Source organism: Musa acuminata, chromosome BXJ1-3 (assembly GCF_036884655.1).
Source record: "Musa acuminata AAA Group cultivar baxijiao chromosome BXJ1-3, Cavendish_Baxijiao_AAA, whole genome shotgun sequence".
Classification (NCBI taxonomy): domain Eukaryota; kingdom Viridiplantae; phylum Streptophyta; class Magnoliopsida; order Zingiberales; family Musaceae; genus Musa; species Musa acuminata.
Window position 1 is genome coordinate 43085698 of NC_088329.1, and position 27878 is coordinate 43113575.

General features: G+C 36.1%; 1 protein-coding gene across 1 annotated transcript; it reads left to right on the top strand.

The window, feature by feature from the left end:
* Window positions 1–10041: 10041 nt before the first annotated feature.
* On the top strand, window positions 10042–25284 carry LOC103978666 (uncharacterized). The gene is made up of 19 exons (XM_009394539.3): window positions 10042–10331; window positions 11430–11457; window positions 11652–11752; window positions 13023–13226; window positions 13325–13568; window positions 14806–14981; window positions 15567–15649; window positions 16609–16681; window positions 17207–17272; window positions 17389–17431; window positions 18500–18639; window positions 18813–19025; window positions 20284–20368; window positions 20450–20744; window positions 21620–21878; window positions 22088–22301; window positions 23599–23822; window positions 24431–24627; window positions 24742–25284. The coding sequence occupies exons 1-18, from the start codon at window positions 10206–10208 to the stop codon at window positions 24578–24580; spliced, it is 2724 nt and encodes a 907-aa protein (XP_009392814.2). The 5' UTR covers window positions 10042–10205; the 3' UTR covers window positions 24581–24627; window positions 24742–25284.
* The last annotated feature ends 2594 nt before the right edge of the window (window positions 25285–27878 follow it).

Here is a 27878-nt window from a genome sequence, read left to right on the forward strand (position 1 = left end):
GAGCGCGCGTTCGATTATGATTAGAGGCCCCCCCAACCTTTTATATACACGCAAACAGATTTACACTTAGATCCCTCTTTATTGTATAAAATACATACCAGTGTTCACAATTTTCAATAACACCCTAATCAAATAGAATTTCTCACAGATATCCCTACCTCTCCGTTAGGTGACATTTTCTTAAACGCCCTCCTAAATTTGTTTTTCACACATATATTCCTTTCTATCCATTTGATGGCATTTATATGTTTCCAATCTCCGGATCAATTCATTGCGATGACAATTAAATGTTTCGGACCGTCGGATCAGTGATGGCCGTCGACTCCACCGTCCGTCACTCGAGCCGGGAGATCTCGGCCGTACGCTTCGTGGGCTTCTCGTGCAGCATATCTTGGGCCGAGCACGCGATGCAAACCGAGAAGCCCATGTTCGGGGAACCGACGCCAGTCCAGGTTACCCTGATAGCTCACCCAGCCCACCGCATCGCTCCCACAAGTGGGTCCCAAAAGGATCCAACCGCGAGTATGGTAATTCTCGTGTACAGATTCCCACCTCAACCATCCTCATATTGAATTTTTTAGTGTTACAATCACATGTAATGAGGCAAAAAATTATATTGGTAAATTGTATAAAATTAACAATATTATGAATAATGGTATCAGTCAAGTGCATGGAGGTTTCTTTTTTTTGGTTAATATATATGATGTGCTTGTAATGTTAATATAAGATTTCATGTCACTTCTTACTAGACTCACTCAAAACAATTGAATGAGCTTAATGATGAATTGGGGGGGAGCATAAATAGCCTACTTACCATAAATTCTCATATGATCATACTAGTTACTCTAGTATGACATCATGCAAAATATAATGAGATTGGGGTGGATTTGTGTGTTTTCATGAGGTATTTGGTAATAGAAAATGCCTTTCTTAAGCACTAATTGTGACTAAGATGTTAAGCAGATTGGATAGGGAATTCACATCTTGACACACTTTTCATTAGCCAAGAGGGGCACTAAATCTTGTAATTATATTGTTTAATTTAGATAATTGTTTATGAGATTATAAACTATTTCCCAAGTGTAATGTCAAACATTCTCCTTCTCATTCACTCATGTCTTATCTACTCTACCACAGTGGCTAAGACAGTATAACCAATCATAAGGGTTTATGCTTGAATGAAAGTGCAGAAATAATGCATCCTTCACCTCAATTATGTGTACATAGAGATACTTAAAATACTTTGAAAACAAATCCTCACACAATACTACACTATGAATCTCTTATGTTTCTGAGAGATTAAGGAGTTCTTTCAATATCACACCTATATCTTTAATTGGTGTCTCTGTTCACTATAATCTTTCATCTTTGGATATTTTCATGATGCCTTTTCATTTAGCAAAGACTATCCAACAATACTACATGCATATTTGTGTAACTTTATTCAGCTCCATTTAAATATACAAACTTCTCCAGAGAGATTCCACCTGAGCCATCTTACTCCTAATTTTATTCATGAGAAAAGGAGATGGCTCTCTCAAAGCTTAAAAGAGTCCAGTCTAATGATTCCTGAAGCCACAAGGAGAACATGCAAACAGTCCACTCTGGAGATAGAAAACACCTTCTAAGTACAAAGTACATCACTAACACAATCCATATACTTGTTCTTCTGCTCATAATGAGGTCAAGAAAGGAGGAGTTGCATGAACAAGGAGAACATGCTGTTGCAGGTCACGCATGCAGCCTCCACTAGCAAATGCCTCCCAAATGCATTGTTTTGTAATGCTAACATTTCCATATATTAGCATGCATGAATCAATAAAGAACACTCAGAAACCTAGAAATCTATGATGTTAATGATGGCTGCAAGGTCACCAAGACCAGATAAGAGTACTAGGTTGCAGTCCCATCCACAAAAGCATCACATTACTGTTCTTTTATGCTCTAGAACAGGTGGAAAGCAAAATCTATGCCAGCAAAGTGCACCAAAAGATTCCTTAATGTTACTTCTTAATGCCAGGGGCTGAACTTTAAGAGTAGTATATGCTTTAATTACATTGGTTAGGGTTTATGATGTCCATCCATCAGTAGATCATGTCAGACACCAAAAGCTTTGGTGGTGCATGCATGCTTCCTGTGATTTCACCTGAAACAGTTCTCAGAAGATAAATATTGTGTGTGTATGAGGAAGGATGGCAGGAGCCATAGAAATGGATCTCCTCTTATTAGGGTAAGTTTTGAATTAATCTCACATAAAAAAAGTTGATTAGATGATTTGATCTGCACACAGCTCCATAAAAACAAAATTGAATTGGATTCCCAACCAAAAATTATGATAGATACTCAACACTCTATGTTCAAATAATCTTTATATTTCTGAGGTTACTATGACCCTATCTAATTAGATGGGTTATTCTTTGAACAAGATTAATCCAGAAAATGGGTTACATGATTTGTTTTTGATCTATAATGAAGAAGCTTCACATCCTACATTGTCCAAACATCCAAAAAGTATCCTTAGTGTCTGTCACATCATTGAGAGGGGCATAACCTTTGACAAGAATCTAATCTAAATCTAATCAAATTGATATTTTTTTCTCTGGAACCATCATGTACTTGTCCCAATCAGTTTATGCCTTAAATATTAGGCCTTCCATTCTATTTGACCAATCTAAGTTTGAAATGATAGAGAGACAGGTAATGTCCATGGCATGTGCAAACTGAGAATAACAAGTGGAAACAACACCCTTCTTGATGTTATGATAAGGTTAAATAGGTTGGTAGAAGGTGGCATGCATATGGCAGCCCAGTATGATAAAGCTAAATAATCAAGTGCCAGCAAATGGCTCATAATTACTCTCTAGCATTAGGTTTTGCTCCCCATGCCACTAAACATTTACATCTTTGGCACAGCATAGGAATAACATTACCTATGATTTCTCCTATTTCCATTGATGGGTGAAATGGAGGTAAGGAAATCCCTTAAATAGCTTCCTGGTACTATACCTTTTATGGTTATACTTTGTAGATGACATGTATCTTGTTGTTGGATCAAGGCATGAATACTCTTTCTAAAGATTCTTTCAAGGTTTATGTGGATCCAAAAAGACCTTCACAAACTCATTTAAATTGTTTGCACTTTGGAATTGTGGATTAAGAGGCTATTTGCAGTCAGAACTAAAGAAGCTAAAAGAATGCTGATCAACATCTAAGATTACAATTGCCCATTAAGCACAGTTATAGTACTTCTCATAGATTTTATCATGTCCAAGAGGGTTTACTGATGAGATCAATGTGTTCGGATTCGGAACTTATTTAACTCAAGATAAACAACCATATGAAACTTAGGAAGGATTCCCAGTCACTACTAGGATGAGTGATTCACTAACAGCTCAGCTATATCTTATTTAGTTGAACTTTGATTGAACAGGTCCTAATATTATTAGTCCAAGGTTCTTGAAACATGTCAGATAGATCTCAATGAGGAACTCAATTAGGTAGTAAAGTAAATGAGACCTAAATTCTCAATAAAGCACTCAACAAGATTTTCAATTCAATCTCTCTTAAAGTTGTTCCTCACTTAAGGGTGACAGCTGAGTCTCAAATTAGGTAGAACCTTGTACATTGTTGGAGACATAAATAACATTACAATAAGATGACTCAAGGCATATTATTATTTTATACCACTACAATATCTAAAAACTTTTCCAAATTAAACAAAGTGAAGAACTTGAGTACTATTTATGTAGACCTAATTGAGTTAATGAGACAAGTAACTTGTTGATGACATAATTAAGCATAGAATAACTTTCTTAGCAGTTAGGATAAATGAGAATGTGATGCTTAGTATCCTTTGGAATACAGTTGACAACCTATTTATGTTACTAAAAGATAGTGAAGTTAATTACCAAGAAATACTCAAATTGTGAAAATAAAAAGATGATAACGAGGTCACAAAAGAACAATCTTACCATGACACGGAAGCTTGATGAAGCATGAAAGGTACATCGACATGATGACATAATATGTACATACCATGTTTCTTTTGGCAACACAAACAACACCTAGACAGCAGCTTATACCAGACTATACTCAAGTCCATGAATCATTGAAATATCAAGCACCATAAATATTACTACCATGAGAGGGCATGGAAGAAACAGTTCCAGGTGAATGCATGAGTATTTTCATGCAAATTTTGAAGTTACAGGTTTGTTCTTACAGGAACATGGTTTTAACTTTTAACTTGATTGGTATCAAGCATTCATATGTTTGTGCAAACAATCTTCTCAATAGTTCTTGATAGTAGCCTCAAGGCATGAAGAAGATGTTATTATGTCACAAACAACCATCATATCATAATAGAGAAGTTGAAGAGGGAGCATTAACCTGAAGAAATGACAACTAAATACTAAAAAATGGATTTCATAGATGAAATAATACATTATAAAAAATTAGAAAAAAAGGAAAAAGGAATATCCACTCAACTCAACTACAATGCACAGGATATGTTCCCACACACAGCTATAGCTACTTTTGCAATCTGCTCTATTGTTGAACAGGTGATCATTTTGTTCATTGATGTCAAAGTAAATGCTGCTAAGACAAGTTTTATATTTCAGAAGCAACCCTAGATTAATAATGGAGAACTTTATAATTAACATAGTATAATGCCTGCAAATCCTATAGAAAACATACTCAGTTCTTGCACAGAAAAATCTAATCTTTTTTCCATCTCCAAATGCATCTATTCAGTTCTCAGTCCCCTTATAAGAACAAGTATCATTTTTTAGAAAACAACTTGATACACATTTTGGTTTTTATTTATTTGTAATAGATATATTTATTGTTTAATGAACTCTTACATTTCTTAGTTCCTTTTACTTTTCCTCCTCATCTTGGGATTAAAACCCTACAAAGTGCCATGAGGAACACAGTTTAGCCACAAAAGAAGATACCATTTCCTAATAATGGATTGAATAAAGGACTGTTCCCAAAGGTTATTCTTTTGTTGCTGTCTCATCAACAAATTTAATCTACTTCCAACACTGATCCATAATAGTTATTACAATCTATGAGACACCATAAAGCAAGTGATATAAGGGTGCAATCTTCTACTACTTTGATTATAGAGTTTCTTGTGTAAGGATAAGCAATTCATGATTAAAGAAGATTTTGATTCCAAAACCTTATTATTAATAACCAAAGTCTTTACTAGCCAAGCTATATTGGATAAGTATTCAAGGTAAAAGTAGAAATTGAGGATAGGGTTCCATTGCATTCAGATGTGTTTTCAGAATGATAACAACAAGCTAACTTCAAGGTCTGTCATAAATTGGACCAATCATGTGATTTCATGTAAAAAGGTTATAGAAAGTAATCTCAGATTGTGGAGGTAATGCATTGGTATGATGTTTGAGTTGCAACAAGACAACACTCCAAAGTGCAGTGAGTACTGTCTTCAAACCTTAAACTGCTACATATGTTTTATATTTTATATGAAAAAAAGATTTTAGTGAAGTTTACTAAATTATAGTTTGCATTAGTTCATTGCACATAAATTTTAATAACTTTAAATTTAATTATATTATTATCATATAATTTAAGCACCGATATTTTTGTATTATTATCGGTTGGTCTAATTTTGAAGATGTTCATTCAAACATTTCTATTTTTTGTTTTATATTCGGTATAACATAAGAAGTGGATCAGTGCATGAGACTTTCGTCAATGATTCATCGAATTCGTAAAAGTATTCGGTTTAAGCTAGATGTCATTGATTGAAAGGTGGCTTCATCAGACTAGATTTAGAATATCAACACTAGATCCCTGCATCAAAGATAATTTTGTCTATATAATACCCTCCTTAGGTCTAATCCCTTCTCACTGAACCTCCTCCATCCTTCTCTCTCTCTCTTTCCATCCTTTGAGACTCCAAGACATGGCCCTTTAGCTGGAAATCTCTCAGATCTGTAGTGAGAAGTTAGATCTAGTTCTTCCTGGTTGGTTTCTTTATATTCTCTGATAGCTTCAAGGATTATTATTTGTTACTACAATCTTTCTCTAGGAGAGAGCATATCATTGATATTTGGATCTCTGTGTGCTTCTGTCTTTTGGTTTCACTTGTTCAAGAGAGAGTCCTAATCCTTACTGGTGTTGCCTCGATACAAATCAATGTGTTTTCTTGGTCTTCGTTCACCTTTCTCTGACCTTCCGACAGCTAGTACCTCTCTGAGTCAGCAGGCACTCTTGTTCATGGGGGAGTGCTATGCATGGAGCGGATCTGGCAGTACACCTTGCATCAACTTCTGTCTTCTTGTTTTTGATGCTGTTTCCTGCCTTTCATGATCAGCAGCATCTTGAGCTGGGATTCTTCTCGGGCCAGCATTAGGGCTTTTCCCAAACGAATCCATCTCTCCTCTACTTGTGATCTTGTCATTCGATGCGGTGCACGATGCTCATTGTATAAGCCGGTGTTTGCAGGTGTGGCATCATCAAGATTCACATGGATTACACAGTTGTTTTGATCAGTGAGAATCTTGATGATGCTGCATCGGCAAATACGCGACTGTGGAGCTTTTTTACTCTGATTCCCTTGAGGTATGTTGCATCTTCCTAATAATTTTTCTTGTATGTGGTGCCTATTGAAGCGATGGAACAGTTCTTCCTCTTCTTTCCTTTACTTTTTCTTCCTTAGTTGTCTGATTCGCGAGATGTTGAATGATCTTGAAGCTTAGCATGCTGTTGAAGGAGTAGGTTTTCCATCCGCGACACTGCTTGATGAATATATATGTCACCAGTGATGCTTTATTGTTTGGCCTTTGTTCTAAACTTGTCTTCTTTCTTTCTTTTGATTTTGATGGAGAGGAATGCAAACATTACACAGATCTATGCTGCAATATCTTTCTATTGTTCATTAACATTCATTTTGAATGATTTCCACAATCAGTTTCTTGTGTGCATATATTTTAAATGTTCCATAGTTGCATTAATGAGATCTCAACTCTGAAGATTTTGGTTTTCAAAGATTAAAGCAATCATTGACTGCTTATTATGTGCCTGACAACAGCAAAAAAAAGATATTAATTCCCTTTGTTTTTCCATCAAACAACTCCTATAAGCACCCATTTCCAGGGACTACTAATATTGTAAGTCATCTTTTTCTTGTGGACAAAGAAAAAAAAGAAAACACTCAATGTTCATGTCCATGGTGATTTGAGATGAAACAGAAGAATGTTCCTCTCAAGCTTCAGAACCTAAAAAATGTTGATTGGAGAAAGAAAGAAATTAGGTGGTGTTTGATACCAATATTGCTGAGTTATCCAGTAAATCAGCCAGTCAGTGTTCAAGGCATTGTTGTTATCAGAAATTTTTATAGGATTTTCTATCCTTTTTATGTTCTTTATAGATATGCTGGTCAGGAACTTTCTTTACAGATAAAAAAGGAAATTTTTATTCTTTTTATGTTCTTTACAGCTATGAAGTCTAGTCAAATGATAAAATTTAGGTTCTGAAAAGTGTGGAGAGATAAACAAAACTGATCAAGTGGTGGAATTTAGTATCTAAAAATTGGAACAGTCTAAGGAAATAAATGAGTTACTGAGGCCACCATACAAGAGAGGTGAAATTTAGAAGGGAAGAGAGCAAAATATATTTTGTTCTCTGAATTTTTTTGATCTTTTTGTCCCCAATCATTTATTGTCTATCTGTTTAAAATATTGATATGTATAAGATGATAAAAGATATCCTAAGAGGACTGTCTCAAGATATAACTAATGATCGAAAGAATCATGTTATATATATATATATTAGGTTTATCCTATAATCTAAAAGCTTAAGCTTTTGAATTGAATTGGTATCTGACCTAATATATATTAATCTCGACCAATTTAACTTAGACTTATCATTGTAAAATTTTTAACATGGTATCAGAGTTAGATGGTCAAAAAATTGATCTAAATGAGTCAAAAATAAAAAAAAAAGTTAGAAAAAAGGGATTGAGATAGTCATGATATGATTTGATTGAATGAGGATGAATCACACTATTAAGGTAGATGCGGACGAGATATTGAAAATATTCTTGTGTATTAGATGCATAGAGATATTATGAAAAGATAGTCTCATATCACTGATGATTGAAAAAGTCAAGTTACGTATATTAGGTTTGATCGTAACCACTTCGATATAGACTAATTGTTATCATAAGATTTTCAAAACTGATGAAACTTTTTTTCTTCTCTTTTTTCCATAAATAAGTTGGAAGTAAGCAACTTTTTGTATGAATAGAAATTTGAGATATTTCACTGCCAATGGATGAACAGTGAGCAGGAAATGTTGAAGGCAAGCTGTGGAAGACATTAACACTGGTTGGTGGTTACACCATTGGAGCCAGCAAAAGCCACACTGTTGACTGCAGTGTAAAGTAGGGCCAAACTCCAAGAACAGGTTTTAGAAGAGTGTCTTAACAATGCATTCTAATCTCCTCTCCTTCTGTGCACACAATAATCATGCAGATTTTTGGAGTTTATACCATTACTCCCTTTTAGCTTTTGAGATTCCCATCATTAAAGTGAATAATATGTAGACATTGGGTGAATGCAAGCAAAATCTGTGTGTGTGAAGTACATATGCTGATATGCAAGCAAGCATAGATTTCATGTCTAAAATACAATCTAAATCGATTTTAGCAGCAATTTTTTGGGGGCTTAAATGATCTGCATGATTTCAGAAGCATCTATTTGGCCACTGCTAAATTGACAGAAGAAAGGTCAACTGTCAGAAGCCTTGAAATAGTTGTCTACTTAGAACTGATGCTCTGATGCAAATTCAAAATCCTGCATATTTGTCTTGTACTCTGCTAGAATTTATTATGATGAAATCAGGAAATCTGCTTTCTCTAATGTTGGAACAAAAATGAAAGATCAGATCTTTATCCATCTAATGTATTTATGATTTTTGCTCTTGCCAATTCATGCAGAAAAAATTCCCATTGGATTCGAATGTAATGAACATCTTGTAAATCTATTATGATGTCCATTTACTTTCCTATCTATAATGTTCTTAATGAAGGATGTTGTGACAAACATAACCTGTCTAATTGGTCAGCTGCTATTAGTTTCCTCATGTTACATTTCAGCCAGGTCTCATATTCTACCATCATCAGAAGAGAAGCTTTCCATCACATACTTGGAGTCTGCTGAAGATTGTAACTGGCAATGATGCTGTAGTCCATTTAGTCTGTATTTTTTGTTCTTTTCTATTGTCATTTTCTCTTTCCTTTCTGCTGTTTTTGTTCTTTTATCTGAACACAAACACAGATTTATTTGGAGGATACATCACAGCAAGGCCACATCATGATTCTATCATTCTGTTCTCTTTCTTTGCATGCTTAACTCAGTAGTCGCTACTCTTCGATCCACCCCTCAAGAGATTTGGTTTCATGGATCCTCAAATCTATTTCTTACAACAAGCAATAGAAGAACAGAAGAACACACAGCAATATAATCGTTCAAAGATGAGAAACCCAGATATCTCCACATGCACACACAAAAGAACGAAGAGAGCTACATCACACGCAGCAGACTGAGATAGTAAACTGATCTTTCGACACTCGCTTGAACGTAGTAGACATCCGTAGTTCTCCTCATGCGTTCTCTGTATCTCCATTGAGCTCTTCGCTTCGAAACGCCTTCGATTTCTTTCGAGTCGTACGTGAGTTCTTCGTCAGACCGCATGGGAGACTGAGTTCGTGATCCGATTACATCTACGAACGTTCCAAGTTCATATGGGATCCGTACCCGATTCATGGAATTCGGATCGGGTAAAGCCGCTTATCGGGTTCTTTTTAACCCGTAAGTGGATCCTCCTCTTCCAATTCTTAACCAATAATACTATCGGTACTCGGCATCGAGAACGAACGGTATACTATTGGTCGTTGATGTGGGGCCCGAAGTGAGATCCAATGACACCGTAGGTGAGCTAGATAAAGCGTCCGCGAGTAGGGAAACTTTTGCTGCCCCGGCCAAAAACCTAACGTCTAAAACCCACGGCTCCGCGCGGCGCCCCGAAACAAAGCTTGCGGTGTTGAGCGGTTCGCTGCTTCTTCTCCGCCGCCCGCTGCTGGCTTCGCCGAGCTCCCCTTCTCTAGCCTTGCCTCGCTCTCGCATCTTGCTTCGCCCTCTGATCCACGAAGGGAGGGGAGACTGATGGGTATATTCGAGTCATATCGAGCGATCGGCTACATCACCAGCAACGTCCCCTTCGCCATCCAGAGACTGGGGACGGAGACCTTCGTCACCGTCAGCGTTGAGAAGGCGTGGCAGATCTACAACGTGAGTTTTGTCTTCACTTGTTCTCTTCTTTGCCTCTTTTATCCCCTTTGTTTAGTACTCTGAAACATGCGCCATAATGTCTGCTTGGGTGAACGCTATTATATCTCCTTTTCTTCAAGAATTAGGGCTCACGTTGAATCTTCCATCGGAGTTGTCCTAGTTAGTCGATTCTGACTATGGAAACCATTCAGAAAAGGGTCTTGAATTTAGATTGGTAGTAACTAATACATTGGGCATAACATAGTGACATGAGAAGTGGCAATTTTTTGCAATATTATGTGAATATGTACTTCTTCCATGATGGTGGTGATGAAAGTAACGCTAGAGCGAGTCTTCACTAACGGGAGACAGATATAATCGTTGCTATTCAAGGTCAAGAACTTACATGTATGAGTCTGTTACCACAAAGGAAGTCCTTGGAATTCATAGACATAATGGAAAGGGTGATTTACATATGGAATTATGTCTGCAAATTTACGTGGGTCATCTGTTAAAAGAGACATTAGTAGTGTTTTCCATATGCATGACTAAAAAAAACGATTCATCTCAAAGAAACTTCAATAAGCTACTTTGTTGTGCGAAGAGTTGCGATTCATTAATTTTATTGGTTACTCTTGGGGGATAGGTCTGAGCATTTATTCCCTTCTACTGCTCCTTGTCCTCCTCTAAGACCCTAACTTTGGTTGGTGTACTCAATATCTAACGATGCTAGGATCGCTGGTTGGTGTACCTACTCAAGAACTTCTGGAAATGGATCAGGCTGATCATTATTGTTGTTGGCCAATTCTGAATCCTTGCTGCTGGACCGTAGCTTTTTAATCCGAGTTTATAATTTCTCATTAGGACATTCTCTCATTTTTGCCTTTATACATCTATTGTCAATTATCATGAACTTTTAGGTATGTACATGATCCATATCTCTCATCGGGTCTGTTGTTCATGTATGCAAATGCCATGTTAAAATTCTTAAGTTGGTGATACGCACAAGACAGCACTTTTTATTTCTACAACTATCGCAATCATTAAGGTGACACTTTTGATATTGTATTTATTGTTTTATCTTCTTTTCTCATCTAACCTTTGGTCTTTCTCTTACAGTGTGCCAAATTGACTTTGGTGCTTGGAGGTAAGATTCAACATCTTAAATATTCTTCTTTTTTTCAGACATGTATCACTTAAAATTTGATGTTTTCTCATCTAACCTGATTCTTTAAAGTTCTATTGCCCTGTGACATTTGCCTTGCAGTTTTTACTTTGTTATGTTATGGCTAATGCTTTTTCCTTTTTCTTTTGAATATGGTGCCAAAAAATTCATGGTAGGTCCTCAATTGCCAAAGAAGATCAGAGCTCTTGCATCTTACAAGGACTACACTTTTGCTGCATATGGAACTAATATTGGAGTTTTCAAACGTGCACATCAGGTTTGTATTCAGAAGAGGATCAACCTTTGGCATGAGTACATGTTATGAGCTATGCTTTCTCCTTTATGAATTCTTTAATTATTAAAACTTTGTAATTTAATGAAACTTCACCTAACAGGTATTGGTTAATTAAGATAAAATTGTTCAGCTATAGATCTGGTCAAGTCAATATTCTAATATTTGAGAAAGCTGTGGTGTGTATATATATATATATAGGTGCTAACTCCGTGCTGTGTGTGATTGGCATGGACCCAATCAAGCTCTTACTTTTGCATGTAACTGGGTGTCATGCGTGAGTCAGATTATGTTTCATGCCAATCAGTAAGAAACTTAAAAAGGACATGCTATACCTTATTTTGTCTTTTCCAAAGTCTCAAAGTTTGATCAGTTAGGGATTATCTACTTATTGAGACACGGGGTTGAAAACTAATAACTGTTGAGTTTTGGGATATCTTGTTATCTTAAGAAGTAGGAAGGTATGTAAAAAATGCAGTTGCGTGGAGCATAGAGTAGAAAAATCAACAAATTATAGTGATATCATAGGTTAAAAACCATGTGGCTATTGATTATAAAAATTTCTTGTGTGATTTCACTTGATGTATTATCTAGGTCTGGCCTGGGTTTATCTTCCATAAAAAGGGTGAGAAAGAAGATGAGGCCCTTCACTACAAGCACTGATGTAGTGCATGTTGGTCTTTGACTATTAAATTATGATGCTTAACATGACTAAGTGGTGGAAAAAGGTTCATCTACCCTTCCACACATTTTTGAACTGAAGGCTTTTCTATATATTTCATTATTTTGATTGTCGTAATCACTGTTGTTCATGATGTTTATATCATGTTACACAAATTTCCTTTTTAAAATAGTTTCAGTATCATAATGCAATAGTGAACTTTATATTCACCATGAAACTTCCAAACATGTAGTGCATCATATTTGGGCAAGGCATGAGGGTAACTTGGCTATCCAGCCAGCCATATTGATGGGATGAATTTGGTCAACAATGATGATTACAGCTATAATGAGCATGATAATGAACAACTCTACCAAATCGTGTTCAAATCTCAAATCTACTTTGCATTACATGTAGTATAATCTAGTTAGTAATTTCCTTGCCTAAGTATGCTCTATGAGCTTCCTCTTTTGTTTTGACTACTTGATGCTTATTGACTGTCAATTGTTACCTTTAGAGAAACAATTTTTATCTTCTAAGCTTAAATGGTAGTAATCAGGTTTTTTTGCCATTTCGCTAACTTATTTTGTGCAGATAGCCACGTGGAGCAGACATGAAGAAAAAGTTAATCTTTTGCTCGTATTTGGAGATCATGTCTTGAGTATTGATGTTAAAGGGAATATATTCATTTGGTCCTTCAGAGGAATGGAGCTGAACCATGAACCAGTTGGGCATATTCTGTTGGATGACAAATTCTCCCCAAGTTGTATTATGCACCCAGATACTTACCTTAACAAGGTTGCTGATAACTTGTTCCTGCCACTAATGCTAGCTAAATGAGATTTGACTTTGAATATGACCTTTTATCAAGAAACTAAATGTTATACTTAAATCAGGTTATTATTGGTAGTCATGAAGGTCAGTTGCAGTTATGGAACATCAGCACAAAGAAAAAGCTTTTTGAATTTAAAGGATGGAGTTCATCTGTTTGTAGTTGTGTTGCCTCACCTGCACTTGATGTAGTTGCAATTGGCTGCTCCGATGGAACCATTCATGTCCATAATGTGCGTTATGACGAAGAATTGGTTTCCTTCACACATTCTACACGTGGTGCTGTGACTGCCTTATCATTCAGAACTGGTACTTGGTTTCACTTATGTGTTCTTTAACTGATAAGTTGTTACTTGTTAAATAACTTGGTGCCAGTTGTTATGATAGAACTTAAACTTAGTCATGTTTCTTCTTGCTGTATATTTTTCTTAGGCAATTGGCTCTTACCCTTATACACATCTATTGGTTTTGTGGACAAAATCCTTGTTTGTTATCAAAAAGCTTCTGGGAAGACCTTGCTTTTTTGCTACTAATTTGCAATAACAGGTTTGGATAAATCCATAAAATCTAAATTTACACAGAAATTTTCTGTTTGGAAAAGAGAAATCTTTTTCCATCATGTCATGAGCACTCAAGAATGATGCTTATGGATTTAGTGGATTAAGCAAAATCTGTGAAAAGTTACTGAATCTGGTGCTGCTAATTGTCTATTTGATGTGTTTTACATTTATTTTAATGTAAAATCTATTGTTTAATGGATCATGGCAATAATGTTATAATTATTATTTCTCTTTTACACAGTCCATTTCTAATGTAGCCCAATCCAAGATTTTTTTCCGATTGATTGAGTCTGAATATATATTTTTTAATTCTTTAAAGTTTTTAAGAAATTTTTTTATCAGCTTTAAATGTTGGGTTTGGTTGATAAGTCTTAATGTATCACCCTTTCGACAAGATTTTATCTTTAGGAAGTTTTATATGTCTTTGAACTGGGAGAGGATGAGATCAAGTCCTTGTCTTATCCTAACGTAGTAATGATTGAACAGTTGATCTATAAATAAAGCCTTAGAGAGCTTAAACATGTTTGGCGTTGACAATGATGAATTTTTCTCTTCTTCCTTCTCTTCTTCTTGTTCTTCCTCCTCCTTCCTCCTCTTCCTCTACCACGTTCTCTCCTTCTTCCTCTTTCTCCTTCCTCCTCTTCCTCCAATGTGCCTTCATCTTCTCCTCCTCCTTCTTTATCTTCAAGATACCAGTACATACAGGTGTACTGTGTGTCAGTATACTGATATGTACAGCGTATGTACCAGTTTGGCCAGTGACCGGTACACAAAATGGCAATCCTTGGTAATTTAATTAGTATATCCAATCTGGCTTTGTTTGAAGTGAGTTGCTATTATTGGACATCATACTTTGGTAATATGTTCTGTTTAAAAATTTACCAGAATAATTCTACTGTACATCCTGACAAATAGCACAAATTTCAGTAACTTATAACATGAAGGCAGTGATCTTGTCTTTAATATACTTCTTTTTACTATGTTAGATGGGCAGCCTCTTCTAGCATCTGGGGGTTCATCAGGTGTTATAAGCATATGGAATCTGGAGAAAAGAAGACTTCATTCAGTTATAAGGGATGCTCATGATGGATCAATTATTTCGCTCCATTTTTTTGCCAATGAACCTGTTTTGATGAGTTCAGCAGCAGACAATTCAATTAAGGTATCATTTTAAATTAATAATTTTAAATGCTGCTACAATTTTGTATAATCCTTTTCTTTAATTTTGTTAGCTCTAGTTATTATTTACCTAATCTCATATTGGGCATTTTGTGTGTGTATTAGGCCCACTAGGAGGGTGGGTATATATAAATTGGTATCTCAATGAAATTGGTATTTTAATATGCATTGCTTGAGAATAGGATTGCATCAGTTATCCATCGTGACAAGAGTCCTAAACATTTTCTAGCTTCCATGTGGCTTGTAGTCAATTGTGAAGGTTATAGAGAATGGACAACAATTTGTTTGCATTTTCTTTTTTCTCTTTCTTGTTTAGCCAAAAGGGTAGTTTATGTGGCCAATAGTTGAGCGTACCTGCCAAAATGTACACCATTATTCCATTAATCCATCATTCATGTATATCAGTGATTTTATGTCAACTTGGATATGTGTTTAGGTTTCTATTTTTTACAAAGTAATCTTTGCTATTCTTTGTGAATGTTTTACATTAATTCTTTGTTTTCTGACTGCTTAGAAGTAATAGAGGCTTTCTTCTTTTGCTCCATAACTTTTGGGTCATTTGTCACAGATGTGGATTTTTGATACAAGCGATGGGGATGCTCGTCTTTTACGCTTTCGAAGTGGTCATAGTGCTCCACCTCTATGCTTAAGGTGAAAACAAAAAGTTCCAATGTATTTTCTTGTTTTATGATTTTAATTACTACCCTATTTATTGACAGTGCCTTATTTATCATCTGGAGGGTTTTGAATACTGATCCGTACCGGCATATCGAGCTCTGTTCGGTATGGTACATAACGGGTATGTACTGTCGGTACGCCCTGGTATGCCTCGGTAACGATCGAAATCCGGGGTGGTACTGGTTGGTACGCCTCGGTACTGGTCAAAACACTGGTACCACTCGGTGGAGGGTGGTCCGTGTATTGATATCCTCTCGAACTGGTACGTACTGTCCGTATTGGGCGGTATACATCGAAATTGAGAACCCTGATCTGGACATCCTTATTTGTTAGTAATATTTTTGCTTAATATTGATAAGGGTCTCTGCCCAAAGCCCTTTTCTTCTCTACATTTCAAGTAAGATTATTTTGACAAGTGACTCTTTTTCTTATGCAGCTTCACAGTTTTCCATGCCGGGAAATTAATTTTTTGTTTTGTTTTTTACTCTGTTTTGTCGTTTCAAATTTCTGTTAGATTATCAGTAGTCATGGGAAACTAGTGTGGTTTTTGATTGGATTACATATGGCCATCATGGCTGTACAATTATAAATTATATGACCAATATGGCTGCACAATATATCTCTAGGATCTGACTATGTGTCATTATAAACATACATATGTGCCTAGTAAGGTTAGTATAGCAATTTAATGTTGTTTAACCATAATGAGATTCCTTTTAACTGTTTCTTTCTCATGTTTTATTATCATCGAGGAGATTGATTTGCTGTTTTTGATGTAAAACGTTTTCTATTCTTTTCCTCTCCCAATATCAGTGTTCAAATTTTTTTGGACTGTCAGACTAGACTCTAGGTGGGACAAGATGGAATTGCAAGGAAGTATTGTTTTTTAAATGATTAACTTGAATAATATAATGAATCTGTGATGATGTCAGATTTTATGGAAATGGAAGACATATTTTATCTGCTGGTCAAGATCGTGCTTTCCGCCTTTTCTCAGTTATTCAGGTATGCCACTTTTCTATTAGCATTAGGCTCCTCCTTTTTCTTTGGGATTAATCTTACTGGCTTATTTGAACTAGGGTCAACTAGTACATTAGATAGTTTGTGGTCAGTCTTTTTGGCATTTAGTTTCTAAGTTTCAATTAGCTACTGTACAAATATGATTTCTTTCTTTTAATTCTAGGAGTTGTCTGGAGTGGTTGTTGATCTGATGCATTTTGCATTTTATTCAGCAAATGTCAGAGCATCAGTGTAGCTTTTCTATTTGCCTGCATTGGTTGATCTCAGGCCAAAACATTTCTGACATGCTTATTGGTATTATAGAAATAGTCTATTGTAATAAAGTGATAAACCAGATTGACATTATTCCCTTAACATTGCAGAACATGTATGCTCACAGCAACTGGATAAGTTGTTTTTAGAATCAAATATTTTTATTAAGACCATGCTTTTAACCTGTTCGGTGCTTCATTAGCTGAATTTTATACTTAGTATCTTACTTGCTATGTGTTGTTCATATTCGTTGAACAGGATCAACAAAGTAGGGAGCTTTCTCAGCGACATGTAACTAAAAGAGCAAAGAAGCTTAGGACAAAGGTATTCTGTGGAAGTTTCTGTTTTCTGAATATCCCTGATTTGTTTATTTTTTGTGTTGGATCTTGTAAAAGGTCTGAGTCTTCACTTATCAGTTCCTTTCTGGTTGTATTCTTTAGGAAGAAGAAATCAAGTTGAAGCCTGTTATTGCATTCGATTTTGGTACGAATTGTTCTTTGATAAACGACTCTGATAAATGTCATTTTCGGCATGGACCCATTTATGAATACCTTTTTTGATAATATTCATGAAGACTTCCAAATAAAGAGTGTCTACCTTGAGTCTTTTTTTGGAAACAACTCGCTGCATTTGGTTTCACATTGAATTTTACATTCTAATGGTGAATGTTCAATATTTTTTCTAGTTATTTCTGCTAGAAGACTTATCCTAGAATTAATTGTCTAGTATTAACTTCATTAGGAAAATACATTTCATGTCTAATACTGAATTAAATAATTTATTACTCAAGCCTGAGAATTTGAGAAAGTGATATTTAGTTAACCAAATATCTTAGTCTTGTTGTTTGTTTACTTTGCTAGAGATGGGAATGTATAAATTATGTGCACAATACCCTCTGTCATTATTTTAGCATGTCCCAATATTCCTGTAGAAATTTTAGCACAAGTTTTTTTTTTCACTGTGATGCATTTGAGAGTCATATTAATTATGAATTTTTTTTTGTGTTTTATTTACTAGGCATTTGTTTCTTCTTTGACAATGTAACCTGGCGACAGAATGAGATTGTTTTACTGAATTCAATTGGTTTCATTGTGTTTCCCCACTCACTTCGTTGGGATAAATATTAACTTCAATTGCTGAATTACAAGTTATCTCCCTTACTATTTTGTTTTTCATTTGCTACCCCATGGATGTGCACCAATCTTCCATTTATTTTTATTTATTTAGCATTATTTATTTTGCTAAAGCTATGTAGATTATATCAATCATGGGCAATCTGAACCTGCTTGACAAGGACCATAACTTCCTTATGCTGAACCTTAGTCTTGACGAATCTGTCTTTGCTTAGGCGCGTTCATGCTGCTGAAATTTGTCCATGAATTGACGCCTACATTTTGCGTCTTCTATATAATCACTGCTAAACTTTATTTCGTATGATTTTCTTGCAAGTATCTTAGCATGCATTCGTTTTTTTCAGTCTAACAAAACAAAAATTGGATTCTTTAAAATGGCCAAGTTCTATTTTATGATTTTGTATTTTACCAATTTCAGCCGAGATCCGTGAACGTGATTGGTGCAATGTTGTTACTTGCCATATGGATACACCACAAGCTTATGTTTGGCGGCTTCAAAACTTTGTTCTTGGCGAGCATATTCTGTCACCATCTGCTGGTGTCCGAACTCCTGTTAAGGTATAGTCTTGTGAAGTGATTTAAAAAATCACTCTTTTTTCGCTTTGTTCAGTTGGAACCCTGAATTTGAAGATGAATTTTCTCACTAACTAAATTGAAAAACCTTTGCCAATGTCTTTGTAAATTGAAATTTATGATGAATTTAATCTGATTATCTAATTGGTGTGTTTCAGGCTTGTGCAATAAGTGCTTGTGGTAATTTTGCTGTCTTGGGTACTCAAGGTGGTTGGATCGAACGGTTTAACCTCCAATCAGGAATCAGCCGAGGTACTTATGTAGATATCTTTGAAGCACGACACTATGCACACGATGGGGAAGTGGTTGGAGTTGCTTGTGATGCTACAAACAGCACACTGATAAGCGCAGGGTATAATGGTGACATCAAGGTGTGCTTGCTGTCTGCACTGAGAATTTTGAGTTGATATGTATGTTTTTGAGGATAGTATTATTTGTGCCTATATAGTTGGTGTCCTACATGTTACTATGGTTTATTGGTACAACAACAAGAAGCTGTAATGTCTCAACTATTTGGGACATCCACATGAATCCTTTTCTGCCATTGGGCTTCTTCACAACACCACTACTGAAAACTAGGAGCTGTCAATTTTTTTATGGTAAACTCATTTTGGTTTGTAAGTTGTCTAGAAGGTAATGGTAATTAGCCTAAAGTGGTTTTCCTTCCAGTTCTCTTGCATAATCCTTTTTGGCCCTAGATCACGAGAGATTAGTTTAAGTGCTTCAGAGTTCAGTCTATTAAGATGTCCAAGAAAGTCAGGGACTTCATTAAGTTAAAAAGATAATGATTTGAGTAGTATGTAATCTATGTGCTTTGCAGTAAATTAGAGAAGATGAATGTATGGACAAGTACTAAGTTATGATAGACTTATAGATGATTACGATCCCAACGTCACCTAAATGCTTGTTAATATTGTTATGAAGTATAATGCACACCCTTCCTATGCATATGAAGTATTACATGATCTGGTATCTAGTTGGGGTAATTCAAATGCCTCTAGGTGGATTTGCATTGTACTTTATAGTGACATTAACAGTTAGGGATTTTTCTACCTAATTAATGTTCTTGTTCTGGAATCAGATGATTCTATCAGACGATTCATGTGAAGGATTGCCTTGTCATGGAATGGGAGCATGTTCATACCCTTCTGGCAAGGCAAGGAATCTTTATGTCATGTCTATTGGTACAGGTAAAAAATTTGCCTAGACACATGTTGACAAGTCTGTCATGGTATATTTTAACCTCAGTTTGCTGATTGGCATGACAAGCCCCAGTTCATGTTGGATTGAAGATATGCATTCCAAAATACTGGCCAAACTTTTAGGATATAGTCAAAACTCTATATCAGCTTCAGTATTTAGAAATTAAGGTTTGACCTATTTGCTTCTGTCATCTTCAATGCATGTGCTTTATCCAACAGCTAAAATAACTGATGCTAAGTGCTAAATTTTCTGATTCTACATACGGCAGTTCTCTTTCAAAGTTTTTGTCTCAACATCCTCCATATTAACAGTCATAAGGATTGGTTGGTAGGATATGAATGCCACCTATTCTCACATTGTACCATAGGTCAAATTTAACTTGCATGGTTGAATTTCTTTCGGTCACAAATCCTGTATATTCTGCAGGTCTGGGATTTCAAAGGTTGTGAACTAAGATCCAGTTGGAAAGTTGGACAACATGTCATTAAGTTTGCATATCACCGAACAAATGGTAACTTTTTTTTTTGTGCAGTGTTCGAGTTTTCCTTCAGGAGCATATGATTTGACAAAAAAACATGATTTTATCTTTTAGGTCTGTTGGCAACTGTAGCAGATGATATGGTTCTCCGGCTGTACGATGTTCTAGCGCTGAGGATGGTTCGTAAGTTTGAAGGCCACACAGACCGTGTCACTGACTTGTGTTTTAGTGAGGATGGGAAGTGGCTTTTATCTTCGAGTATGGATGGAAGTCTTAGAATTTGGGATGTCATATTGGCAAGGCAAATAGATGCAATACATGTTGATGTTCCTATAACAGCATTATCTCTGTCTCCTTCAATGGATGTTTTGGCAACCTCTCATGTTGATCAAAATGGTGTATACCTTTGGTAAGTCTTCTGTTGGTCTATGTGCATTGAACTTTGATATTGAAAGATAAGGTTTGAACTTTTAAGTTCTTATTTATCAGTGATATATGCTACACGTACTATGTAACAGAAGCTTTCATACATTTATGTAGAAATAGAGTGAGGGCGAGCTTTGATACAATGATAAGGCTGCTCTTTTGTAACCTAGGTAATCAGGGTTTGAGTTACCAAAACTTTTTTCTTTACTTATTGGGTTTATCCTTCTAGGGTAAAGTATAGTGTGGTTTAAGACATTCTTAAGATTTTTGCAACATGGTTTCAAATACTGATCTGTCTAGTCTATACCAACCTGTATTTGCTAACTTGAGGAAGGACCAGGATTGGACCATATGATCCAGTATTGGTTGGTATTTATATTTTTAATATTTTCTTAAGTTGATATCATGTGGTACTGGTAAACTGGTGCCATACCTGTCCAGTAAATTACTGAAACAGGTACCAGATTGAGATTAAAAACCTTGTTTGGCAATCACCCTAAGCTGCAATTAGTAAATACAGGTTCAAATTGGAAAGAAAATTCAAAGATACCATTATTTGATATATTCATTTTATTTAATAATTTTATGATATATCATGCACCTATACACTATTATTGTTTCTCTTATGTGGCTGGGTTTTAGTGCTGACAGCAAATTTTATGTGAACTGTGTGGTTTTTTAGTATTCTCTTTCTGGATCTGCTGCATTCTTTTATTCCATGTATAAGTATTCTGGATTTTCTTTTTTGCCCTCAATATTTTCATACAACAGCAGATCTATTCTGTACTCTCAAAACTTTTGCTTGAAATTATACTGTTATTATGTACTCTCAAGACTTCCGTACATCATATGTTGCAGGGTTAACCAGACTATGTTCTCTGGATCCACCAAGGTGGAATCTTATGCAAGTGGAGAACAAGTTAGGAATGTTCAAATGCCATCTGTTGCTCCAAAAGAAGGATCCGATGAGGAAAAATTGCTTAAAGCTGGGGATCTAAATCAAATACAGAACGCCTATCCTGTTCCTCATCTTGATAAACAGTTGCCTAAGCTTATTACACTGTCCTTGCTTCCTAGGAGCCAATGGCAAAATCTAACTAATTTGGACATTATAAAGGTTAGTTTGTTCTTGTTGAAGTTAATGAATTTAGCTGTAGAACATGCAGCCCCTTTTAAAGCAGGCTGGTATTTCCTTTCAAAGGGAATTACCTGCCTTACCTATTCCTTATGTTATTAACCTGTGGTTTGCTCAGGGTTGCTAGTGACTTTGCAAGTGATTTTTGGCTCATGCCTCAGATGTCTTACTTATTTTCTCCTGAACTCCAGGCTCGTAACAAGCCAGTTGAGCCACCAAAAAAGCCAGAAAAGGCACCTTTCTTTTTGCCCTCAATTCCATCTCTTTCTGGGGAAATATTATTTAAGCCCAATGGTGAAGCTACTGAAGAAAAGGATACGGAAAAGAAGATGACTGAAAAGAAGAAGTTGGACCTTGCTTCACAATTTATTCTGTTACTGCATTCTTGTATGGAGACGAAGAATTGTAAGTTCCCCACGATATAATTGCTAACAAAGTTTGAGAAGTAATAGGTATCAGAATTCCTCAGTTGTTAACCTATGGGTTCTGTCTTTTTATGATGTGTTTTGGTTTCCAGCATTTAACTGCATTAGTTTCTGCAGCAGAATTAAGTAGATTTTGTTTCCTTTGTATAGCCAGTCTTTTGATATATACTAATTAATGTTCACATAAGCAAGGAATGGAATCTCATCCTAGGTCAGACCAGTACGTATTGCCTTACTGGTGTATCAACACTCGGTTTTTCAGTATGTACCAAAGAGGAAGAAGAGAAGGTGGTGGAGGAAGAGAAAGAGGAGGAAGCATACCTGAGGTCAGTGGTATGTGGTGGGTGATAGAGATGCAGGCAACGGCGGATGGCAATGGGCTCCATGCATATGGAGAAGAGGACTCATGATTTCGGCTCCACACATATGGAGAAGATTGCTAGCCCTAATTACGTATGGACCGGACTGCCCGAAATGATGGCAGTCCATGTACCAGATCATGCCTGGACCTGTAAATACCACTCAGTATCGACTGGTTCAGCCAAAATTGCAATCCATGCACATAAGCTTTCACCTTACTGAAAGTCAGTAAACCATTTGCTTATGATATTAAGTATGCCTATCTTACTTAGTTGGATACAGTATCTAACGTGGATATTAGTTTTGCTTCCCTTTTATGCTTATGCATGTAGCACCCCTAACGGCTATGTGATGTCTGTTGAACTGGGTGCTTTGGGCTAAAATGATGGATTGGGCAAAATTAGTCATCTCAGTGTTGGAATATCTTTTTCTTCTTCCAGTGCATATTGTTCTTGAATCCTTCTGATGTTAACCCAGGGCCTGTCAACTGAGCATTTGTTAATTTTGGATTTTTTGCTATCTGTATTATTAGGTTATGTTCAAAATATACGAGGACATGAACAAATCAAAAGTAGATGGTAAAAGTGACTCCTGATTTAGGAGTTGCAATCTCAATATACCCTGGCACTTCACTTATGTTTGCAATTGCATTTTTACATAAGCACTTGGTTTGAGACTTTCCTATGATTCTGTTGCTGGTCGTCAGCAAATTGTCAAGTGTCATTTTCTATCTCGTGTATGGAGAACTGCACAAATATCATGGTGAAGCTTCTTAGAATTCTCCTCTTCCACCATGGTGCTATCCTGTGGCATTTACTATTACTATGGAATCTTGCAATTTTCGTTCTTTTTAGTGTTATATTGCTGATTATTTTTTGATTCACATGGTTGAGCTTTTTGTACTTGTTCGATTGCAGTTTCAGCATTCACAGATTATATTAAAGGTTTATCTCCCTCGAGTCTGGATTTGGAACTCCGTATGTTACAGATTATCGATGATGATGATGATGATGACATGGAAAGTGTAGATGAGAGATCAGAACTAGAGTCTATTGGAATGTTGTTGGACTACTTCATTCATGAGGTTTCCAGCAGGAATAACTTTGAATTTATTCAAGCTGTTATTAAATTGTTTCTGAAGGTATGTTTTTATCTGGGCCACGACTTATATAACTTGTAACTGCAGCTGAGGTTTTTATGGCTTAAAGATTTAAGAAAAATGATTTTTGACCACAAAATACTAACTGGTTGTGTATGCACCATTTGCACACCATGAAGATGATGATTTTCTTCTTGTGTGTGTATTGTATATCTGGGCATGTGCATGTATTGTATATTTGTGCATTCATATGGCCGCATACACCATGAAGATGGTGTTTTTGCCTATAAGTAAAATTAAAAAAAAAGCAAAAAACATCTTTGCTTTATCCAACAGGAAGTTTTAAAAAAATCTTCTATGCATCTATGTAATGAATTAAGACGTTAGGTTAAGGAAAACAAAGATTTATTTACATGAGACTGTATTTGTTCAAGTGGTACATGAGCTGATTTATTTACCGACTACTAAGGTCTATAATAGATGTCTCTAACCATTCTCATATTGAATATGCCAAAATTGTTTCTAGGTTTTTTTTCTCAAAACCATCATGTCTTGAGGACTGTTTCTTCTGCGGTTATAGGAGTTGTCTAGATGAATTTATAGGTTTGTATTAATGCACTATATTTTCTTCATTTTTTTTTGCAAACCAGATTCATGGTGAAACAGTGCGACGTCATTCAACATTACAAGAGAAAGCAAAGAAGCTTCTTGAAGTGCAAAGCTCAGTGTGGCAGAGGGTAGACAAAATGTTTCAGAGTGCCAGATGCATGGTCACATTTCTCAGCAATTCACAGTTCTGATTGACAGATGCCTTGTGTTTTGTGCTGCATTTTTATGTATGGACAAGGTTAGTCATTTGGTTGCTTATATATATATATATGCCTAACAATATTAATATTTGATAGTCATTTGGTTGATCCATAAGTTGCATAGTTACATATTACTATGATGTGCAATGCAGAACTGTAAGTGTATACGGTGGACTAACTCAAGTCTTATCGCCTGAAGTTACACTGACTACATCCTCAGATTCAACTTGTAGGAAGACTCGACTTACAAACTCTGGTTAACCCCATTTCGCAGCAAGTCTTGCATTGGAGAACTGATTGGCCATCAGATTTTGGTTAAGAATGCAGAGGTCATGAATGACTACTTAAGCCAGATTCAAGTTTTGGCATCCTAGTTTTGCTAAACTTTTGACCCGTGGATACATCAGTGTTCCTGAATTCTCTCACCGTGTCTGCCTGCAAACCCCTCGACTGTAGTTTGCTCTGATCTTTCAACTGCTGGATGATGCCGAGGAACTGCAGAAACATGGAAGCTTGCCTCCCAAACTTAATTGTATTTCCAGTTCTTTTTTCCCATTGTGTTGAATATTGTATTCTGTGAGCTGAAAGATTAAATGAGTAAATTCAAAGACAACGGGTAGGGGGTGCTCATGACTTTATTTGATTCAATTTTGAAACACCAATTAAGCTGTGTAATATTTATGCGTGTCCGAATATCTTGATTTTGTTCATTCTTTGCACATAATGTAGCATGTTTATAGTATATTTGATAATCTTATTTTGGTTGATTTTTATGATCATTTTAATCTGATAAATACATGTTGTTTGTAGTCATCGTACAATGATCAAATTGTTCAAAATAAAATGATCCAGGCAATCATTTTGGGGTTTTTTTAGATCCGTCAAGTGATGTAGAGTGATCGTCAATATAGCTCGCGTGACACATGAATGGATAAGCCATGAATGAATGGATAAGCTTTTGAGGTAGTGTTGAGGATTGGTTGATTATTTTATTTCGGAAGTATTTATGAGAAATTTTGATTGTGATGGATCATCTTTATTGTGATATATCTGTCAAGCATACTTGCGTAACAGCAGAAGTCTGCGAGACCTCAGGTCAACTCTGCAGCTCCACCGGGCATGTCCAACATTGCTACATACCACTGTTGACTTGTATGTTGATGCAGTAAACCTGTGAGAGCAAAAGAACAGTACGAGTTGCTGAAAGGTCGCTAAAAAGGTTCATTCAACTGTTCATGTACTAAACACAGGACTGTCTCTCACTGAGTTCAGTAATAGTGAAAACCTCAAGTGTCAGAGGTCAGCAACTGAGTTGCATCCTCCATTTTTCATCTCATACTAAACTATCAACAGCTCAAGTTCTTAGAATAAATGGAGTCAGAACAGATCATCCTCATCGGACGAGATGTTCATATTGTTTGGTGCTTCTTAGTTGAGCACACATGATATAAGTAACCATTGCTACTACTCATTGTGTTGTCACAAAGTACATTGTTGTGTGAACAAATCGGTCAAAGGTTTAAGTGTTTGGAATTGTAAATGGGGGATCTCTTGGGAAGCCTCAAACATGGATTGCTGTGCCATTTCCCAGGTAAACAATGACATGCCTGTGAGATGAGTGTTTGTTCTTGGTTCACCTTTACTGTCTTTTCATTTCATAATACAATTCAAGATCTGGTGTCTTCCATCTCCTTGTTTTCTTTCTAAAAGACAAGAGCTTTCCTCCTCAAAGCTGACCAATCCAACAAATCCTCACTCAAGCGTGCCAAATTTTATAATGAAGAAATCTTTCTTGCAGATATTGGAGTGTTCCATATCCTCCTTCCATTTCTGAAGATATTAGAAGAGGAGACAGAGAGAGATACATATATATATATGATTAATGGATTTTTTTTTTGGAAAGGTGAAAAAAAGGTAATAACCAAATGATATAAGGTAAAAGAAAAGAATGTAGAGATCTCTTTATGTCCTCTTACTTCTACCTCTCTAAACTGGGCTACTGCAGTAAATTTGATTTATAATCCTTTTCTCATTTCTGAATTTAATAGAGAGAAGAGAGAGAGAGAGAGAGAGAGAGAGAGAGAGAGAGAGAGAGATTAAAGGATTCTTTGGGAATGTGAAAAATGGTAATAAACAAATGATATAAAGTTAAGAAAAGACTGTAAAGTTTTCTTTATGTTCAGTCTTACTTCTGCATCACTAAACTGGGCTACTGTAGTAAGAAAAATTTATGATGAAGTAATCTTTCTTGTAGATATTGAAGTGTTCAGCATCCTTCTTCCTTGTACTGAAGCTAATAAAAGAGGAGAGAGAGAGAAAGATCTGAATTAATGGATTCTTGGAAAGGTACAAAATGGCAATAAACAAATGGTATAAAGCTAAGAAAAGATTGTGGAGGTCTTTTTTATGTTCACAGGCTCACTTCCACCTCACTAAACTGGGTTGCTGCAGTCATAGTTTCAGTGAGGAAGGAGGGCAAAAGGTTCCTCATGGCCTTTACCTATGAATGCTTAGCCTTCCATTCTCTGGGTTGTCCTTGTTCACATCATGAAATGAGCTCATCTAGCTTTACTCTTATCCTCTCTACCTCAAACTCAAACTCCAACTGTTCTTTCTGCAGGAACAATCATATCCACTCATGTTTGACTATAAGAGTGTTTGACTATAACTTTCACTGTACTTCTATTCAACAAAAAGAGTGTTTGACTATAACTTTCACTTTCACTGTAGTTCTCCTTTCAATTTTAATACAACAGTCTGAACTCATCTTCAAATTTGCAGTTTACTTTCTCACAAGCTTCTGTTTCTCCAGAGAACATGACATTAACATTTTAGAGCAACATCATATCTAATTGAGCAGTACTTCTTAGAGAATTTACACAGCTTCTCTCTCAACATTTTTTACTAAGACTGAGTGCAAAGATTTCAGACAGCTTTTGGTGTTCATGGGGGCAAAAAAGGACACCAGCTTCTTTGCCTCAATCAAACACCTTGTGGGCACCCAAGCCCTTCGTGGGTTCTCTGAATCTGATACCAATATCTGGAGCTCCTGAGAGCATCATTGTACAGGCAAAGGGGAACAGCTCTGGCACCTGAGATGAATTGGTTTTCTAGAGAGAGAGAGAGAAGGTAGAAATTACTCGGTAAAATAAGCTTCAAGAAGTACCGGCTTGGAAAAGGAAGCCCCAAAGCAGCCGCGGACCACACCATTGCAGTCGCCCCACGTTACCCACCTACCAACCTTTTCATCGACTCCATTTCTTTCGATCCCAGCGGGCCCAACTCTTAT

Excerpts from the sequence above, each read along its gene's own strand:
- LOC103978666 (XM_009394539.3), top strand. The coding sequence starts at position 10,206 with ATGGGTATATTCGAGTCATATCGAGCGATCGGCTACATCACCAGCAAC. Across the intron at positions 11,458-11,651 it reads ATTGACTTTGGTGCTTGGAG|GTCCTCAATTGCCAAAGAAG; the intron begins GTAAGATTCAAC and ends AATTCATGGTAG. Across the intron at positions 17,432-18,499 it reads TGTTATTGCATTCGATTTTG|CCGAGATCCGTGAACGTGAT; the intron begins GTACGAATTGTT and ends TACCAATTTCAG.